The 22,160-nt window shown below is 40.5% G+C and overlaps 1 protein-coding gene across 1 annotated transcript in view; it reads right to left on the reverse strand.

Annotated features, from left to right (window-relative positions):
* The window catches only part of GLP1R (glucagon like peptide 1 receptor), a 79,781-nt gene that overhangs the window by 38,632 nt on the left and 18,989 nt on the right, over nucleotides 1–22,160 (reverse strand). The window contains exons 2-3 of the mRNA XM_041477171.1: nucleotides 14,122–14,218; nucleotides 12,786–12,896 (exon numbers count right to left, since the gene is read on the reverse strand). Of these exons, the coding sequence (XP_041333105.1) occupies nucleotides 12,786–12,896; nucleotides 14,122–14,218 (208 nt within the window). The remainder of the gene's footprint in view (nucleotides 1–12,785; nucleotides 12,897–14,121; nucleotides 14,219–22,160) is intronic.

Here is a 22,160-nt window from a genome sequence, read left to right on the forward strand (position 1 = left end):
CTGAAATACAGAGTAGGATTTTGACAAAATGTTCTTGGAAAACATCAGCCTTAAAACAGAGTTCTAATGTGTTGATTCTCATCACGCCAAGTGCTACAAATCTGTAAGATACTAAATACAAGCTCTTACAAATAATGGGGAAAAAAAAGGAAGGACCAAGCAATTTTATTATGGAAACTACTATCTTTTCTGTCAATAGTGTCTGGAGGCCACTAAAGCTGCAGGTATGTCTGGATTTACCTTTCCTTTACAAAGTCAATCTTTACACCAATCTCAGTGATTCCTACCCTCCAACCCAAAGCTGGGCCCTATCTCTGATCTAAAAATCAGGATCTCTTACACTCTTATATGGGCAATTTTCCCCAAGTTGTCAATTCCAATTTCATTTCCGTTCAATTTTCATTGCTTGAGAGGTATTTGGATGGACACAAAATCCCTTTGACTTAAACTTTTCTTTTCCTGCCAAGCACCAATCCCTTCCCTTGAATACTTACTGCCAGTGATACCTCACATTTGAAAAAAACCTTAGGCCCACTGTCATTCATCAGTCACACCAACACAATATTTTCCACATTTTACCCATGCTTTCATTCTGTTTAAAGGAATTGTTGGTGCCCTGCCTCATTAAGCTCCAGCACCATTACCAGGCAGTTTTTGCGTGTATAAGTCAGTTTTTTGCCTTCAGAGGAAATATGCCATTGAGCACTTGATCCTTTCTTGCCTAATTCACTTCTGCTCACTCCAATTGTCAAAAAGTAAATTAGAACCCAAAAGTCAAATGAGTCTGACCAGGCATCAACCAGCATTATTTTTGTCATCAAACAAGTCATGTACCCAAGTTCTCTCATAAACATTGGCCAGAAAAGCTTTATTCTTATACAAAGAAAAATTAAAGTGATGTATGGGAATCCTAACAGTTAACATTTGGAGCATGTTTGAGGAGGATTAGACACTTTCAAAATTCATAGCAGGGACCTGGGTCTCTCAGGGAAAATCTAGTCTACGACAGAAAACTCTCAAGGGGAAAGTCACCAATAAAACATGCAAGTAGAAAATAATTATACTGCTAAATAAATAAAACTGTGTGCATGATTAAGAAGTGTAATCCTTGTAAAGATTAGTGTATTTTCAAGTTAAAGTTGCATATGCAAAATGGCATGAAAGGGATAATGTTCTGTAATTAGACTTGCATTCAGACATCTTTTAAGTCAGTCCACATTTTTTTGCAGGACTATTCTGTCAAATGAAAATATAAATGGCATGAAAGGGAGGATGTTCTGTAATTAGACTTGCATTCAGACACCTTTTAAGTCAGTCCACATTTCTGTCAAATGAAAATATAAAAAATTCAACCACAAAGCTACTAACTTAGAGGTGAAGATTCAGCTGCCTTTACATAAAGCATTTACCTATATATATACACAGACACACACATATATACATAGATTGAGTTTTGATTGAGTTATATCTTCACCAAAATTTAACTGAGGATACTGGGAAAAGAAATAACCTTTAAGATCACTACCACATCAGAAGCATATCTGTTATGTGAGAGGAGACACATAGGTTGGATATGAGAGAAGTCTTTCCCACCATCCAAGGTGAAGTGCCAGGAATTCCTGAAAAGGGGAGGAAGAAGTGAGCCATATGGGCAAGTTCTTCTCCACCTATGCCGTTTTAAGATCAGGTATTGATGTCTTAGCCCATCTTCTGGGACTTGCGGGGAAAAGAACCAAACCAAACCAATCAATATTTTACTAATTAGCAACGTTTAAGCAAGCTGAAATTTAACAATCTGTTTTCAGCAAGGTATTTAATTATGTAGCAACCACAAACACTATTGTTTATTCAGACCCTTAATTAGTTCACTTTACTCATCCACAGCAATTAAAAACTGCAAGTTCTTAGGCGCAAGTAACCTGAAGCAAGGTTTGAGGTCCCTCTGTTTAAGAGTGCACTGTTACAAAAAACAAATAAAAGCAAGTAGATAATAACTTCAGTTATGCAAATAAGTAATGAGAGCACAGATGAAGTCTAAGATATCAAATATATTTAGCTACCTGCTGGACTAGCATGGGCAAGGCACAGAGGCAGTCCAGCTCTTCCTGGCAGCTGGGTCTAATGGTGTTCATGTCTCACTGAAAAGCACTATTCATGGCCTGATCAGCTGCAGGAGATGTCTCAAGCACTCACAAAATTAAGCTCAGCTATGTGTTTTCTGAGGTGTGCCTTGACATCCTTGACAGTGCATTTCAAGGAATTACTTTAAACAAAAACATGATACAGTTATAACTAAAAAATTTCTGGAAAACACATAGTCCTGCCAACTGCTCCAACTCCCACAGACACAGCAAGCTGATAGCCTTTAGCAGGCTTGTCCAGCATTGCAAAAACCATAATTCTTCCTAGAAGGTCTCAGGTGACGAGATATATACCTGACATATGAACATCATGCTTCCATCACACATATGTGCATTTCAGTGTCTGGCTATGTGCAAAGTTTCCTGTTCTGTAACATATTTTATGTATTTTGGTTGCGGCAGGAGAGGAATCAGAGCAGAGAGCTTTTCATTGTCCCTACAGAAAGTCAGAGCCCAGCTGGAAGGTCATATGTCACTGCTCTATTATATGTACCTCAATCTGAAGTTAAGCAGCTGTTTCTTTTACTTAAGCAAAATTGATAAAATAGAGAATGGCATTGCCACATGGCCCAAAATAAATGCATGTTAATAACATCTATCTGTTAATGATTTTAAAAATTATTTCTTCCAACAGCCCCTACATCTACCCTTGAGATGAGCAACATATGTTTGAGAGTTCTCTGGTATACTACCAGATGGAGACTGACAAACAGAGGCAGAGGTGAACTTGAAAGACTAAGATTTTTTTTATTTTATTATTACTTTAAGCAAACTGAAATTGCCAATTAGTTTGAGACAGCTTCTGGTGCAAGGAAATATAAATTTTGAATTGCTTACGGGTTAGCAAATGCAAAGAAACATTTTTCACTGAAAAAAGGTCACACCTTTTTCAGCATTATGAAGAACTTTCTGGAAGCTTGGTTTTATTAAAGCAAGGATGGGAAGAAATTTCATAAATGTCTAATCATCCTCAGAGCATCCAATATTTGAAGTGAAATTTATTTTCTTGCATGCAAAAAGACAAGCAGGTATTTAAAGTACACACTCACGAAGACATCTGCTGTCTCTGTTTTAAAAGACCATCTCAAACTGCGAAGCTGGATGATTAAACAGAAAGTGAGAGAGATGAAACCAGACAAGGTTTAACTTGGTCCCTTGAACCAAATGTTCCTGCCATGCACATAACTTCAAAAAACTGTCTGAAGGAAAACTCTCACACAAACACCAGCTTCCTCAGCTGTAGGGTTTTCCACAGAGCCTTCTAGAAAGCAACAGAGTTTCTTTGGTTTGCTTTGCACAGGCAACAGTAGAGCTTCACCACCACAGCACGGCTATCCATAGTAGGTTTCACAAACAAAATCAAACACTTTTTAAAATTTTTTTGCTTCTTTCTGGCACTATGGCACTCTGTCCCCAAACCCCCTCCCCCTCTGAATTTGGACAGTGTGCAAAAGGAACTCAGGGAAAGGGAAGAGGACCAAGACATTGGATTTAATCCTGCAGCACAGCACATGCCTCGGGAGCGCAGATGCTTGAACACCAGCCCTGAATGACCATGTTTGATAGCAAGGGCTGAGAAGGGTACTAAATCACATTTAAGAAAAGATTAGCTGCACAAGCTTTTCAAATGGTCTGGGCACCCCAGGAGCAATGACACAAAATCCTGCTGAGGCAGAAGTCTACACGTGATTGTCACCTGTGTCACGGTACGGCATGCCACAGACACAAAAGGCTTGTGGCAACGCCTTGACAAACACAAGGCTCTGTTTCCTTCTCAGCCCTTATCCTTCTCCCCATCACAGACAGATTTAGTTTGGGATCAGATGAATTCATTTCAACACTTTTGGTTTTCCTGCTTGTGTAGCAGGGAATGGAATCTTCAATATTGCTGTACATGATACCATTACAATTGTGTAATTGTATAAGTTCAGTTACGCTCTTGGGAAAAGAAAGGCACCACACAAGAAGGAAGGTATTAATTCATTATTTAAGCAACAGCCAGGACTAACTTAGACACTAATGCTGGGTGGGGACTGTGCAGACAATTTCCATGAGCCCTGCTGCATCACAGTAAGGTTAGTCTATATTTCATAACCCTAGGGAAATTGCTTTAAACAATTATAAAATCCTCATGGTTAAACTGCTAATGTCTGGTACTTCAGGGTTGCAAGCCAACACCCCACTTCCACCCAAAGGTTCATGCAGAGCCCCTGCCTAAAGACACATCAGGAAAAGAAGTTCTGCCACCAGAGAGAAAATGGAGAGTGCTGGAAGAGGGTCTCAAATGTAGGTTACAGCAGGGGGAAATGAGAAAGATCTGACCTCGATGTATCCTTGCAACTGATGGTACTCTGGAGCAGCAGCCCAGTCTGATCTCTTTATTTCCACACCCCCACGTGAAGCTCAGCTCACACAATCTCTGTGACTGGGCAAAATTATTGCGTGAAGTACAGCTGTGGTGCCAGATATCTCCACGATTTAATCAGACTGACTCCATCTCCAGCAGCCAGAGGCAGCCACAAGGTTACTGTCAGAGGTCATCTGGTATTACTGCTGGGTTAGTCTGCCACCAGAGAGACTTTCAGGTCTCTCACGTCACAGGCTGGAAACCAATGTTGTTTCCAAGGGTCCCCAGGCTGTACTTTACCTGATGATCTGGGAGAACAAAGGAGCAGGTGTCACCATTGCAACATATAACATAGTAAAGAGAGGATAATACAGATAATAAAGTGAATTACAGGAGACAAGTGACTCAAGCAAAGGTGAATGACAACGGAAGTTATTAGGTAAACAAAGAAAACTATTTCAAACTAGGAGAAAGGTAGATTTAGAGAGCATAGGGAACTACAAAGCACTGAGGCCTCATGGACAACATCAATTAAGGCATTCAAGCCACCTGGCCCTTTACCTGGCCCAAGAAACATTACAATTTAATGAGATCTTGGTAGTGCAGAAGTCCTCCAAAGGCCTGTGTACGGCTGTTATGGAAGACTTCAAAGTAGTACAGCCAAATTGTTAGCTCTTATGCCTCCCTCCAGGACTGAAAAGAATCCAATGCACTCCTGGGGCACAGCTTCTGGCTTAAGTTTCCTCCAAAGAAACAGACACCAAAGCTGGTCAAACTAAATCAGTCTTGGCAAGTAGCACAATCAGGGGTTGCTTCAAAATTCACCACTGTGCCACAGCAAGATACCAACACAGACAGAGACTAGCATCAATCTAATTCAGGTGTCAGACCCCTCAAAACTAGAGACAGGCTCTAAGCTGAAACAAAAGCATTCAAATATTTCAGATTTTGAGTGGAGATCTGAGCAACAGCAACATCTGTGTTGATGCAAGTCCACAGCCAGCCTTGGTGCAGTCCAGTGCATACAGGGGCAACTGATGTGGCTACTGTTCACATAACTCTTGCCTGAAACAAGTACCTCTGGAAGGTTTTTTAATTAAAAAGGATTTAGTGCTATTAAACAATAAAATATCAGAACCCCAGAGGAGGCATAATTGCAAGATGAATTGTGCAGCTCGGCAGTTTCCAAATCCACATGGTGTTACTGGCAGCTGGCCTTCAATTATGAGAAGGTAACAAGAAAAAGCACGCAGCCAGTGACAGTGGGGCAAGGTGCCCACTGTCCCTTAAAGGAGCCCCTACTGCTCCCCTCAGAGCTTCTGCACTGACTGGGCTTTGAGGCAGCTACGGCCCCAGAACTTGTCATAATCTCTCCAACTACAATGTGGATAGCAAGGTGTGCAAAATTTACCAGGTGTAACTTCAGTGTTACCATAACCTGAGTGGGCTTCACATACAGGAGCAAAAGCTTCAACTCGGTCAGCCACAAGTATAGAAAATTTGCTTTCAACGAGCTCTGGCTATGGGCCAAGATCTGCCCTGGCAACTTTGCAGAACAAATTCATTTAACAATAACCTCCATCCTGCCACTTCAGCATCTCCCCACAAAGACCTGCCCTCAGTGGGAGTTGTATAAGAACAAATAAAAGCCAAACAGAGCTAGAGTGAAATAGCTATCACAGATTTTAAAAACTTCTGTTGTTTGCTCTTTCAAAGTTGTATAAGCAGGCCAAAAAAAAGCTTTGCTTTGGGGTTTTTTTTTTTGGAATAGGGAAGCAAGTCATGCCAAAGTTAAGCATGTGCTTGTTTTGATAGTCTATACATTTCCCTTCATATTTTGAAAGCATTTAAAAATAACACTTGAAAAACAAGAAATCTTCCCAAAGAGAAAATAGAAGAATTTCCCTACAGAGCCCTGAACAGAATACTTTGTTTGACCAAAATTAATTCCCTTCCACATTCAATTTGTCTCAATGATCCTGCTTCTTGCTGTCAAGAAGCAAGAAGAGCTCCCTCACTACACGCAGAAAGCTTTTTTCTACGGCTTTCAAGGGACACAGATGCCTTTATGAACTCCTGCCAGGTAGTTGCAGTCCAGCAGTGTATGGGCTCCTCATTTGCTAGGATATCAACCCCTGTGCTGTGAGACACATCAGCCACCTATTTCTCATTCCAGTGACAATGATTTAACCTGAAGCAGAGGCTACTCTAAACCTCAGCTACTTTGGCTTTAGTGGAATACTGATTACCCAGATACCCATAATATTCTTATTTCACAATTTTATTTTAAGAAAATAATATAATGACCAATATACTTGAAGCAGATGAATGCTAATACAGCTGCAATCACACTTATCAGGAAACTGATCTACATGGAGAAGAAAAAATAAAACCAAAACTCAAAGGAATGAGGAGAAATCCCCACATCTCAGCTGGGTAAAATTGCCAATCTAGTTTGCTGCATAACTACAGATGACAAAATGACAGCAGTGCCACTGAAGAAAGAGAAGATAACCCTACATTCAGAACGTATCACAAAAGTGCACCCACAAGTGAATACCCACTATTTCAGTGAAACCTATAATAATAAACTTTCTGTAAAAATTCAGGTTTAATTTACTTGCTTGTCACAAAAAAAGTCTGTAACAGTACAGGCCTACATGGTTTCAGTCATAAAATCTTGGTCTAATGTTGTGATCTTTCTTCTATTCAATTATTGTGAACATATTCCCAGCCCTCAGAGTCTGTCCTTGCATGCCAGTAGTGACTCTTTCAGGGATGCTGACACGCCTTCTAGGTGTTACCTCTTGTAAGACAACAAAAAGAAGTCTCAGTCTCAGCATTTCTAAAGAGATCTGACACAAGAGGGACCGTATGGATTGTCTCTGCTTCTCCTGTACTTTATAGGCTGCCTTCGCAAGCAGCTTTTTCAAAAAGGGCTGAAGACAAACGCTGCAATCACAAGGGAAGTGATCTTGTAAGGAAATATCTTGCAAATGCACATATTCCTTAGCACAAAAGGCCTGTAAGCCCATCCCGCACGGATTTGTCTGGCAAAAGACTGGTCTTGAGTCCCTGTATTCACACAAGCCTGAATAGGCACACAGCACTGGACACCAGATTAACTCTCAAGTTTCTCAATGAACAGATTCCCATCTCCCTGCAGTTGCTCTTGTACCCTCAAGATAAATACTCTTGTATTTATCTTGAGATAAATAAGCAATCCAAAGAACTGGAGAACGCACCACTGCTGAACCATGCCCACAATTCAAACAGGGATTCAGAAGCTGCCACATTAAAGGAACAAGAAGAATGTCACACCTCAGTGAGCAGCTCTGTGGCATCACGTAGGGACAAGAGCTGACATCGTGTGCAGCTGGACTACTCACACACCTGCTGAGCACGTAAAAAGTTCTTCATCCCACTTTCAGCTTGCCACTCTGCTAGGCAACCTGCTGGGCCACATCTGCTGTTGAGATTTGCAGAAGGGCAGGCTCAAGACTGACGGCCACGAGGACAAGAGTGGTACACGAACAGCAAAAGCTATTAAAGCATAGTTTGTAAAACCTGGAATTCCCTAAGGAATGCTCCAGCTTTCCAAACATTTACCATGTAAATTCTTCTCCCCATCTTGCATTCTGGCTGACACAAACAGAAATTTGTAACATCTGACAATAATTTACCAAAACTTATCTTATAAACAAAAAAAAAAAAACCAAAAACCAGAAGCAGAGAATCACAAAGCAATCAACACTGGATTGAGACTCTGGATATTGCCTAATACAGCAAGGAACTAGAGCAAGTTTGTCAGGTTCATGTCTAGTCAGGCTATAATCATCTTCCTCAAGGACAAAGACTCCACAACCTCTCTGGGTCACTTGTCCTAGGTATTTGACAAACCTCACCATAAAATAATTATGTTTACAGGAAATTTTCTGTAGTTCAATATGTGAGCATACACATTGATAAGATTTTCCCTGAGGCTTCTCTTCTCCAGGCTGAAGAACACCAGCTTTCTCAGTCTCATCTTGTAAGAGAGACACTCCCATTCATCAATAAACTTCACAATCATTTGCTGGACCTGCTGAAATAAGTCCATGTCTCTCTCATGCCAGGAAGCTCAGAACCAGACAATGCACTCCAGATGTGTCACCCCCGCAGAGTAGAGGGGAAGGATCATTCTTCTGAACTGCCACTAATGCTTTCCTAATACAACCCAGGAAGCCATTGTTGTCCTTTGCCTCAAGGGCACATGGCTGCTCATGCTGAGCTTGGTGTCCACCAGTACCTCCAGTACCTTTTCTGTGAAGTGGCTTTCCAGCCAGTCAGCACTGATACACCCAACTATTCCTCCCCAGGGGCAGAACCTCACAGGATGCCTGTCAGTTCATTTTTTCAGCCTTTTGACTAATTCACACTTCATCAGTTTATCAAAGAGTATGTATGGGAGCCTGTGTCAAAAGTCTTACTAAAGTAAAGAAAAACACCTCCATTGCTCTTCCCTTAGCCACCAGGCTAGTCCTCTTATCAGGTTCATCATGCATGATTTCACCTTCATAAACCTATGCTGACTACTCCTAATCACCTTCTTGCCCTCTAAGTGCTAGGAACCCATTCCCAGGATTATTTGTTCTGTTACTTGCCAGGGACTGACAAAAGGCCACTCACCTGTAATTCCCCAGATTTGCATCCTTGCACTTCTTGAAGATAGTGGTGACAATTGCAGGAATCTCCCTCAATTGCTGTGACCTTTCAAAGATACTCAAAAGTGACCTCACAACCATATTAATCAGCTCATTCACTACTCATCAGTACATCCTACCAATTGTTGTGTACTCGGGTATACTGCATGAAGTGTTCCATCTTCTGATCCTCATCCAGTTAGAGTAAGTCTTCATTGCTTCCAACTTTATCACTGATCACAGCGGCCTCAGATTGCTGAAAGTGGCTCTTACCAGTAAAGGCCATGATGAAGGCAGTGAATACTTCAGTAATTTCCTCATCCTTTGCCAAAGAGTCTCCTGCTGCACTCAGCAGTGGTTCCCCATTTTTTTCTCCTATCTGTTTAGAAGCCCTTTTTGTTGCTCTTCATCTCACTTGACAAAATTCTGTATGGGCTATGGCTTTCCCAATGCTATCCCTTAATGACCAGCGTATGCTGCCCGGATCACCTTTCCCTGCTTCCAGCTCTTCTACATTTTTATACCAAAGTGGTTAAATCATGAAGAGACTCAGACTCAATGCTTCCTCTATTTCAGTACCCCATTTGGTTTCAAGTGACTCAATTCAATTTCCAGGGGATTCAACATTTGGTTTCAAGTGACTCAATTCAATTCCTAGGGGATTTCTGGGGGTATACCCCAGCAAACTTTCTACAGACTTGAAAACCTGACTCCTAGTCAAGGGAGCAGCAGTCTTAAATATTTGAGTACAAGTATGAAGTGCTTCTGCCAAGTGATGACCTTCCCTAAACATGTTTTGAAGGTACTTCCCAAACAACATTTAATCTTTTCCTCCTCTCCATTTCCAGGAGATGAGATGGAAGTCCTGCACTGCTAGAACCTATTTCAAGTTCCAAGTAGGGGGCTAAGCAAGAACAAGTGATAAAGATCCTTCAATGACCACTCTAAACCACAGGGTGTTCAATTTTCTATTGCTCTAGATCTTCTGTTACAAAGACATTACCTCTTGATCACAGCAGCTCACTTTTTTTTACCATTCACTTTGAACATGACTCCATAAGATGTCATGGAATCCTAACAGGTGATGGTAATTCAGGCTCCTAAACTGCATACTGGCAGAGATACAAACTTCTTGTTTTATATTGGACAGTGAAAGGCCTTTTTGTTCCATTCTTATTCCTTGCTGATAAAACAGAGGTTGAAGTATATGCACAATTTGCTCAACAAAGGAACAAATCCAAGGGTTTAATGATTTTCTGAAGTGTTTTGCAATTCTCCCTAGCAAGGAGTTTACAAAATGCTGCTCTTCTCACTGAAACAAACACCATTTTCAGGATAATTAATTTTTAAAAAAACTTGTTTCCAAAAGTATGAAAGATATTGCACATTCAAGTAATTTATTAATCTGCAGTATTGCATTAAACCATGGCTTTTTCCACCAGTGGTTTCAAGAGCAGTTGAAAGTCCAGGGTCTTAAAGACTGAAAATAAACAGGTTTAGAGGAAAGAAGTTAAAGTCGGTAAAGAGGTTTAGGTATCCAGACAGAAAAGCATTATTGGAAAAAATTCTGCCATATCCAGTGATTTCATGTTAATTATGAGGTAAATATTAATTCATTACACTTGAAAAAGCTTGCTTATCCGTTCCAAAAGCATAACGTCTTTAGTAGCCTGAGGAGGATTAGCAAACAGCATTTTAACTTCTGAAGTCACTTAGGAAAGCAGGCAAGGCTGAAGAGGTAACCAAGGGTGGCCTCCGTAAGGAGGGGCTGGAGCTGTCCCATGCTGGACACGACTGGTTCCAAAGATCCATTGCAGGGCACAGCTGAGCCCCTCAGCCAAGATAAGAGAATCAACTAGGATGGAAAAGACCTTTGAGATCATCAAGTCCAACCTAGGAACTAACACCACCTTATCAACCAAACCATGGCACCTCAGGGAAAACGTTTGCAAGAAAGAACCAAACACTGCCTGGCAGTGAGGAGTGAGAAAAAAAGTGTGAGAAACAGCCCTGTGCAGAGCATTAAGCTCAGAGAAGATGGAGGTGAGGTGAAGAGATGCTGCAGGCACCAGGGCAGAGACTTCTTCACAGTCCCTGGGCTTCCTTGGTGGATGAGGTACAACTACAAGGGAATCCTTTGTGGTTGTAAAGCAGTGAAGGGCCAAGGGGTGTAGTAGTATTGTATGCATAAATTTTTAACCTTTGTCAGTGCTGTGGTGACATTTTGATTTAAGTGTGGGGATTTACACGCACACACACCACCAACCCTTCAAGATAATGACAGTTTAATAAATAAAGCAAAAGCTGCACATGCAAGTAAATCAAAATAAGGAATTTATTTACTGCCTCCCATTCGCAGGCAGACATCCATCCACTTGGTGGAAAGCAGGGCCTCAGCATGGATAACCATTACGTGGGAAGACACCATCATGCATAATTTCACCTTCATAAACCTATGCTGACTACTACTGAATGTCTCTACTCACTTCTCCCTCTTCTTTCCCGTTTCCCTGAGCTTTACTGCCAACCGCATAATAGAGTGGGAATAGCCCATCAGATCAGCAGTCCCAATTACATCACCTCCCAACCTCAAGCAGACCCCCAGGCTCGCTGGCCTTGGGCAGGGTTTGGAGCAAGTGCTCTGAAGCTGAGCAAGGGCTGTTGTGAAGAAAGTAATCTCCAACTCAGCCAGACCCAAGACCATCTCCACCCCTTATTTCATGCTATTTGTATTATGCCAATGTCCCACACTTCACAACACGTTTAAGTAATCTCTGACTATGTCACCCCTTTTCTTCATCATTCCTGATATCCCTCCATACTAACACAACATATTCTCCATACTTACACCATACACTTTGCACCCATCAATCAGAACTATATATCCTCATTAACTAATATCCTCTGTCCTTTAGCAGAGGCCAAAGCCAATTCTCCACACTGCCGGAGCTGGCTAATAAACTGTTTCATTTAGACTTCAAAGCATAGAAAGGTCTTCACAAAGTACAAGCTGTACAAGTCACTGGTTTGAAAGACAGAATGCTAGACAAAATGATCCAATACACCTTGCCTTCAAGTGTACATGCACATAAGGCTGTAAAATCTAAAGGTGCCATTCAGTCCTTCATGGAAGAAGTCTTTGCAACCACTGAAAATGCCTTCATCTCACAGTGTTCTGAGAAATAAGTTTATCTCAGGAAGCAGCACAAAACACTTTCACTTTAGACTTTTCCATCTCTATTTTCTACAGGATGATGTACCAGTTACCTTTGTTACTTTTATCTCAGTTTTCCAACTAAGCCATTATCTTTGTAAGACAGCTCTGCGTGCTTGCTGAAGGCTAGTTATTAATAATCACCACTATCCAAGCAACAAAACCAGATGAGAGCAAAAAATATCCAAACTAAACACAACCTTTAAGAAGTCTGTTCTCTCATTTTCATCTTCTCCTGCTAAACAAAGATAAAGAATGTATCATACCAATATGAGTCCCTACCTTTATGTTACAGAGAACTGACTGCACTCCCAGACATTTAAGCCAATCTTGTCCTTGCTAAGACTGGGCAAGGCAAACAGGATTGGTTTAAAGCTGTGCCTGTAAGGAAAGGCTCTTACCTGCATTAGCCCAGGGAAGATACCAGGGGCAGCTGACATTCACATAGGTGCCAGGCAGTCCATCTGGCCAGCAGGCATAGTCATCAAAAGTTCTGTTGCAGAACTTGCCTTCTGCAGAGAGAGAGAAGGGAGGCTCATGCCACTGCCTTGTACTAATACAGCAGGAAGGAAAAGACTGAAAAGCAGAATATAAAAGGAAATGACACATGCATTTAAGCTCTGATGTGGAATTATATGACATTTATTTCTCCAAAAGAGTGAGTTTATCTTCAAACCGGAATCTGTTGTTTCAGGGAGGAACTAAGGAACAGATTAGGGTCTTACACTGACTCAACAGACAAGAAAGTAATGGATTAGTATTAATTTATCTATACTTTTTTTACACTCTTACTTTTCACAGTTTAATTTAAAATCATTTTTGCTATGAACACTAAAGATAATTCCTCAGAATGGTTCAAATTCATGCAGTTGGAAAGTCTACCCTAATATATAGGTCCACCAATGAAATACCCACACACAATCATAACTTTGCATTACAGCTCAATCAACATGAGAATACTTCTACTTCAGATTCATTAAACTGTCATTCTTAGAGGGCAGCACTCAACTGCTCAACAGAATAATGCAGCAGAGGGAGATGAATGTGTCCCTGCCATTGTCATCAGCTACTGCTCTCACTCTGACATAATAATGCAGTTAAGACAAGGAATATTAACGTTTTAGAAATAATTCTTCACAGGCACACCTTTAGACACATCTTCAGTGTGTCACAAAAGCACTGAAGCAGAGGAGAGGCTGCATGGTGTCCAACTGTGAGCATTACTGACAAGCCAACACTTGTCCTCTAAACACCACGATGCTGGCACATCACAGATGCTCTCAGTATATTACAGCAGCTCAAAGACTAAGACAAGGTACATTCTCAAGTCACTTGCTGCCTTTTCCACAGCCATTTCAGCATTTTACAAGGCTCAGAATAGCTTACAACCCACAAACTCCTAGTTCAATATGAACAGCACAGTCCCAGATTTCCTAACACCTTGACACCTAAAGAAGTTTCAGGTCTATTACATCAGTGGCTGTTTGATATGGTACAGATACCACTTGCCACTGCATAACACTCTGGACCTAAGGACAAACATCTTTACAATGAAATTGCTCCACAAAATGCTTCTCCCAGCAGAAGGAAGAGCCCCACAGAGAGCAGGCAGGAGCAAATGGGATAAAGAAGCAATGAACCAGAAAGAAGTATTTTCCAAGTTCAAAATCACTCCCTTGCTACTGTTATCATGCATTTTAAAAATTAATACATCCTATCTCTACCAAATCGGCTTACCTGCCACAATGGGGGGTGTCTCATACAAGTATTTCTGGCACTGGAGCTGATACTCCTTCCATTTCTGCACAACCTCAGAGAGGGACCCATCTGAACTCTGAAAGAGAAATCACGACTCTCAGACACTGTAGAGATTTAAACTGCAGGGTTTTTCACACAAAATGAGTGAGCGTGAAAATGACTACAAAAAGCCACAACAGCACTGCTCACCACAAAGGGCAGAAGATGATGCTATGTATTTGCCTAATTTCAACAAAAAAAAAAATTCCCCTTCTATTTCCACCACAAGGAAACAAAAACCCAACAAACTATACCATATCCTCACTGAAACCAATGCTGAGATAGCCTTGCTCTCTTGAACATGCCCCAGTTGTGTGATTTATCTCATGAAAAGACAGGGACAGCAGTAAGTCCTTTATTAGTCAAGGTTTATTTTCCAACAGCAGTATTTCTGCTTTCCTATAAATGAAAACAAGATAATTCACCATATTCAGAGGATGTTCCTCAAGCATTCTTCCAAAATACAGATGAAAGCTTTTCCAGCTTTTTTTTTTCTTTCATTAACAGCTTTTCCCTGCATCCTGCATATTTTTCCTGCAAATGCAGGAAGATGTGGAACATACTTTTTGCACATTTTGACAGGCTGCAGGTTCCACCATCAGCTACCCCAAGTAGTGACAGGGCTGGGGAAAAGTATGTACAAATTTGATCTGAGGACAAAGGAAATTAGCTGCTATTAGAGTGAGCAGCTAACTCAGGGCTGGCTGCTCACTCAACCCTAGCAGATGTCCTACCTGGCTCACAGAGATCCAGCTTTACTCACTGCATTTGAGTAGAGACATTACTCCTTCTCCCCCGCTCTTTGTATTTGTATAAACCCAAACCTCCGGATTAGGAGGCTGTAAGTGATCAACAATGAAAGTAACTCATCCTTCTTTTTCCAGACAAAGCCCCATGGATGTCACAGACATACAATCAAAAGCATGAACCTAATGGTACAACACACTAATGCTGCTGAGTGGAAGGAAGTTCATTTAATCCCAGATGCCAATCAGTTTATTTGGTGAAGCATGAGGGTAAATAATCCTTGCAGTTTTACCCTCCCAGCTTCAATTGCTGATTTTTATTTTCCACTTGTGCTTCTAAACCTTTTCCAGATGGTTAGAATAAAACCGGAGTATGGGAAGAAGAATTTTAAAATGAAGAAGTAATTTTAAAACTGTACTGCATTTCAGAAAAGTCAAACTGAGTTCTGTCCATTGCAACCAATACGACTGAAATTTAGACACCAGGGCAATCACCTTGGTATAAAAACAGAAAAGAATGGAAAAGACCTCTCAAGTCCTCTTCTTTTATATCCTTCCAATTAAAAACCCATTTGAAAAGAAATTAAAAAAGCACCATATGCGTAATGCTTCTGCCTGGATTAACCCAGTACATTTAATTACAAACATGGTCTTGCAAATGTGATGAAAAGTACAACATTTAGTAAATACCTGTATTGTGTTTCAAGAGTAAGTACCAATAACTTGTAGTTAGGGGCTCATGGCCATAATTTCAGAAGAATTTAGTCAGCTCCCCCTGAAGTCAAAACAAGCACAAGCCTGTGGATCTTGGAAACTCTGACCCTGTTTGCCTGATTTAAATCACCTTATCTATGCCAATAAATGCTGCAAAGTCTGTCTTTTGTAAAACAAATGGATTCTACTGAATGGAAAAACAAACCTGTAACATAGTGATCTATGCTGAACATACCTGAAGGGGAAAGAAAACATCACCTAAATTAGATCTACAGGTGTGTGTAGAGAAACAGATAATCAGTAACTAAACCACCATTTACACATCCATGTAGGCTGAGTAATGATAGATGATCTGAATAGAGGGAGACAATCAGTTTTCAAACTTAAGTTTCTCTCAGGCATCTTTACAAAGTGACTTTTAGTTATATATCTTTTAGAATCAGAGAATCATTTAAAGGTCTTCATTTTACAAGGGTCATTAATTGAAGTTACACAAGACTGTTTCACTATCATCACCAGGTTAACAGTTTAATAAAGGAATTAAAAGGAATATTTTCAGGATGAATTCTTAAATTACAATTCAGTATAATTTCAGAAGTTGCTAAACATCACACATCTTTCCAAAAAGTAACTACTCAGCAAGTATGTTGATGACTACATCAGGTTAATCCAAACTTAGCTTTTAAAATCATTACAAGATACAGCTGCATACAGAGTTTCATTCAGAAACAAGACTCTACCTTTTAAAATATCCTGACAATATCCTAAAAACTAAGAAAAGTTTCACTTCCACTAAGAAAAGTAGCTCTTTTGGAGTTAGGAAGCTTTAAAAGAATTTTTCTAAATCAAGCTTTCATCTATTGCCTTCATGAATGCAGGAACAACCAGCTTTAACTACAGGTTAAAAGCAAGCCTCTATCCCATAATTTAATGAAAAAGTAAAAGCATTCTACTTACAGAAGCTTTTCAGAATGTGAAAAGACAACTAAGAAGGAGACTAGCAAACTACAAGAGTGAAATATTTAGACATGCCTTTCTCTGATGATCACCTATCTAGTACACAGTTTTCTATTATCTACAGTTTGTTGCAATAAGACAATCAAATATAAATTCTAAGACTACATAATTTGTTCTCTCTGTGCAACAGTTCACTGTGATTCAGCTAAATACTGTGGTTTGTTATCTGACAAATTGACTTCAACTTGATTTTAATACATGCTACTTTCTATTTCTCAGAGTTTATGGCCCACAGGAACAAGAATCACAAGTTACACAGTGCCACAGATTTACCATGTGCGTAGATATTCAAATATGAGAGACTGTATTTTCTTGAGAAGTTATTTAAAGCCTTCTGCAACAAAGCACTAAATGAAAGTATACAAAGCCAAGGTTCCTGGGTCAGTACCTGCAATTTGGAGCAAATGGAAAATGCATAGTTTTGTTAAACTCAGAACTGTTTTCATTGCTGAAAGCATGTAGTTGCAGGTTTACTCGAGGTTATTTTTTCCTGTTATGTTTAACCATGGGTGGAAAAGCAGCAGTAGTTTTGCTGTGGTGAAAATAAATCACAGAAGGATAGCAGAGGAGAAGATAGAAACACAGCTGACTGGTTAAGGTGGAGAAGCTAAAAGGCATGAAGGGTGCAAGACATGAAAGAGGTGAGTGACAGTGCAGCCTAAGGAGCATGAAACAAATGAAGAACAATTAGGACAGTCAAGAGGACAGAGACTGGGAGCCTCTCAGTATATGTATACAATTAAGTGCAATTAATCTCTAGTGAGCACACTCCAAATTAACACATTTAACAATCTGAAGTCAGAATTCTTTACAAATCCTTATCACTTTCATAGGAAAGCCCCTTTCTATAGCCATCCTTTGTCTTCACAGGGCCTGCTGTAAAAGTAAGCATTTTCATCACTTTTCAACATCTCTGAAACTATTCCTGCTGAAACAAAAAGCAGCATCCACACAGATCCAAAGCAATCAATGCCACAAAAGCAATATTCTAGTACAGTGAAATCTGAACACACACGGTATAAAGCCTCCAGAGAAAATGTACCATGAAATGGAATTAAAGTGGAAAGAAGAGTTCTCAGAGCTTCAGAGGCAACTGGTGACCCCTGGGATTATCTTCTCTCTTCTCCCACCACCACATATAAGGTCTCACATGCAACAGAATGAGAAATTCCTCCTTACATTTATATTTCTTTGTCTTTGCTTGTCTGTTTTTAAACAGGACCAGTTATGCTACAACTTTTTCATGTTTTTAGTATTTCTGGATAACAAGCAAGACTGAACCTTGGTGCTAAAGGCTCACATGTAACATTACAACCACTGGAACCTCCAAATTGCTAATCTTAATCTTCAAAAGCAAACAATAAGGAACCTGGCATTGAACAACAATTTGGCACAGCCTTGGTATTCTTCCCTTGGATAGTAATGCTGGGATATCTACCTCGTGAGAGGAGGATTCAGATTATATTTACTGCCTTTTAGCTCAGAAGGGCACTGGTAAGTTACTTTTAAATTTCACAGCCCTTTCTTGAAAAGCCCAAAGTCAGACGACATTTCAAGACTATTCTGCTCAGGATCAGCACAGCAACTAAGTCCAAAATAGGTGAAGATTCCACATTACAAGCATTATGCTCATTCTGACTCGTAACATTTTTTCTGGTATAATATAGATCTTAAACAAATCATCACTTAGGTAACATAAGCTATAGGTTTGCATCAATAGAGCAGAGCAGAGCAGGACAATGCCCTCCCTTGCCTGGCTGGTGATGCTGTGCCTGATGCTCCCAGGACATGCTTGGCCCTCCTGGCTGCCAGGGCACTGCTGACTCATCTTCAGCTTGCTATCAGCCAGGAGCCCCAGGTTCCTTTCTGTGCCACTGCTTTCCAGCATCTCATTCCTCTGTCTGTCCCTACATCCAGGGTTTCCCCATTCCAGGTGCAGAATCCGGCACTTTCCCTTGCTGAACTACACATGGCTGGTGAGTGCCCAGCCCTCTGATTTCTCGAGGTCCCTCTACAGGGCCTCTCTGATTTCAAGAGAGTCAACAGCTCCTCCCACTTTTGTTCTGTCTGCGAACTGCTTAGTATCCCTTCCAGTCCTGTGTCCAAGTTGTTTATGAAGTTGCTGAAGAACAACAGGCCAAGGATCCCTGCAGAACCCCGCTAGAGCCAGGTCCCCAGCTGGATGCCAGCCCATTCCCTGTAACCCTTTGTGTCCAAACCAGTTGCTCACCCATTGCATGATGTGTTTATCCAGTTGTGTGCTGGACATTTTGTCCAGAAGGATCCCATGAGAGACAGTATCCAAAGCTTGACTGAAATGTACTGTACTGAACTCAGTATTAACAGAGTTCTTTGATTCACTGTTCACCCCATGCTAAAACAATTCTGTAGAGGATCAGTCCTTCAAGTACATTGCTTCTTGAAGATCTAAAGACATTCTGGAAGTGTGTTAGTGTGGGAGAAGGCTTTATTGCTCAACCCTCACTCTCCCAAAGCGATGATATTCAACCCAATTTTGTAACTACTTAGTTCAACGTCTGTGTAATAAGTTAATCTAAATCCATTATGTGCAACATCTCATAGTCCAGTTCTCCTTTAAGAACTGAAGCTATGCCAAAGGAGGAGAAGGTACATCAAAAAATGATATCTACTACAGATAATTCAAAAGAAGTATCATTAAGGTACCCTTTCAAAGAGATCATAACTTAGATCATACTTCAGGACTGACATTCCCTAGATTTCTGTATTTATCACATTCTCTTCCCACATTACGTTGCCCAGTATCAAGTTTAATGTAGTCATTTGACATTATCCAACACTAAGTGACCCTCTGAGATAAAGTCATTACTCTCAGTCCCTTCTGTAGGGCTGCTTGACTGATCAGATGATACAATATTAATTATGCTTCCCAACTCATATTTTACAAGATATTTCATCAGTGGTTGGATCACTCTGTACAAATTCCTCACCCTTCAGAAAAAACAAACAGGATCAAAACAACTTATCTTTCAGAGGGAAGCCAGCTTCTAGGAGCTTTTCCTGTAAATGCTTCTGTTCCTTAGTTACTAATGAACCAATTACTTCAGAAGCTCAGAAGCGTCAGAAAAAGAAATCTTTCAGCATCCTCCTTGCTAGTGAAAAGCAAAAAATGGGTTCCCTCAAAAGGAGCTACTGAATTCAGGGAGAAATTCCCTGATGACACCTGCCAGCTGTTCTTGCCCTTGGGCTGCAGCAGCTTAGTATTTTTTAAGTCCTTGAAGAAAAACAGAAAGTCTCAGGACTCCGATAAAGGCAAATCTTGAGAACAGTGTTTCACCATCTGTCCAAGCATGGAAAGCCCTCTGTTCTGTCACTGACTTCTAGTTCCATGACATCAAGTTTTTGAACTCACAGCTGCAAGAGGAAGCACTCATTAGACACATATGATCAACACACAGAAGAGACATTCTGTCTCTTCAGACCTGCTTAGCCCAGATTTCTTTTTCTTTTGGTGGTGTTTGTTGCTGTTGTTATTTTTGTTTGTTTTAAACCAGTGACTGAATCTCAGCATTCCTCTCTCCCTCTCATCTGAAAAAGACCACTGCACCACACAGTCCCTCATCCTGGACTTCCTGGGTTTTTCTTTTCTCTTTTATACACCTGCACAGCTAAGGAAGGAAGGTTCGGCTGGGCTCAATCCTACATCAGCCTGTAAGGCACCTATAAGGGCACTTACCAGCACCACCCCATTCCCATCTCCCACCCCCTCCATTCTTAAGACCTGCTCTTACTAGATTAAGGAAAAAAGAATAAGCACAGGCATCTCCTAAAGGTTTAAAATGCAGAATGCTTCTGCACAGAATCTCAGGTAAGTAATTTTAAAGAACAAAACTAAAACTGATTTGAGGCATACTCCTATTTCTTGGTACTTCTGCACAGGGAGCTCCCAGTTCAGCTGACTGATTGGTGGAACAATCAGTCCAAATACATGAACTGTCTGAGCAGGCAGGAGAGTTCAGCCCTAACCACAAGGGTTTCCATTCCAGGACCAAACACTCCAGGTCTGTCCTGGGATCTTTCATTTGTGCTTTGAAAATAACCAGTTTTCCCAACCCTGAAAATTTTGTTTTGACAAGGTGCATCTCAATGAGAAAAATTCCTCTTGGCCCTGTAATTTTCTGGATCAAGACAAAGTATTTGGCATTCAGAGACATACATGTCAAAGGAAACTTTTAAAGACCTAAATCAACTTGCAGAGTATACAGTTTCAAAATAACTGGAATAAAGTAAATCCTAATATTTCAGCATGCTACAAAATTTAGCACCACCTAGAGAAATAAATAAATAAAATCAAACTCATGTAGGTCAAGTAAGATAGTCTGAAAAAGTGGTGCCAACCTGTGTTTATAGGGTTCAAGTTTCTATTGTTTCTGTCTTCAGTGATGGACAGACCTGGGACAAGAACAGTTACATGCAGAGTTCTTTTGTCCCATGAAGAACTCCCCAAAGCTGGAAAGATTTTTGTCTTTGATGACTGTAGGACCCATGAATCCATATGCTCACTGTTGAGACAGGTACACATTTAGATTGGCAGCAGCTGTTACCAGAAAATGTTATTTTCATTACAATGTCTTTCATCTGTTCTGGTAAGTGTTCCTGTCAAGGATGTATTACATGAGCCACTCAAAAATGCCAGAAGAAAATTACTGAGCAACTATGCAGAGGGACAGAAGAAAAATGCAAAATTCAAAAGCAACTGTAACTCACAAACTCTTGGAGAGAAGAAAGCAATCCAACAATTTTAGTGGGAGATAGCATACAGCACTCATGAGAATTACATTATGATACAAGGAGATTTTACTGTGCATTGCAAATCTAGACATATGCTTTCTAAAGTGCTCTTTAGCAGGGGACTGTTATTGATGCAGTCATACAACAGAGCAAGCAAAACATAATAGTTTAGGCATGCATTTTTAGAAAGATACACAAGATATAGCTCTAAAAACATCAAGGAATGAAAAAGGTAGAGTTGAAGAATGCTACAGGAGGAGCAGAAGCTATAAAGCTGAAAATGAGAGCAGAACTTCATATATACACTCACAGATCTAGAAACAAAATTCAGCCTAGGCTACTGGAAGAACAACTCAGCATTTCATTCATTAGTAACACAGAATCATAGAATTTGGTTGAAAGACATTTAAAGATCATCTAGTTCTAATATCCCTGCTGTGGTCAGGGACATCTTTCACATAGATCAGGTTGCTGAGAGCTCAATGTAACTTGGCCTTGAACACTTCCAGGGATGGGACACACAACTTCCTTGAGCAACCTGTTCCAGTGGTTCACCATACTAATGCTCATACAAATTTCTTCCTTCTATCTAAAATCATTCTACCCTGCTTTAGTTTAAAACCTTTTCCTATGACACTGCAAGCCCTGGTAAAAAGACTCTCTCCGCCTTTCTTATAAGCCCCATTTAAGGATTATAAGGTCTCAGAACATTCTCTCCACTGGACTGAACTA

Source organism: Pyrgilauda ruficollis, unplaced genomic scaffold (assembly GCF_017590135.1).
Source record: "Pyrgilauda ruficollis isolate IOZ18807 unplaced genomic scaffold, ASM1759013v1 scaffold4, whole genome shotgun sequence".
NCBI classification, from domain to species: domain Eukaryota; kingdom Metazoa; phylum Chordata; class Aves; order Passeriformes; family Passeridae; genus Pyrgilauda; species Pyrgilauda ruficollis.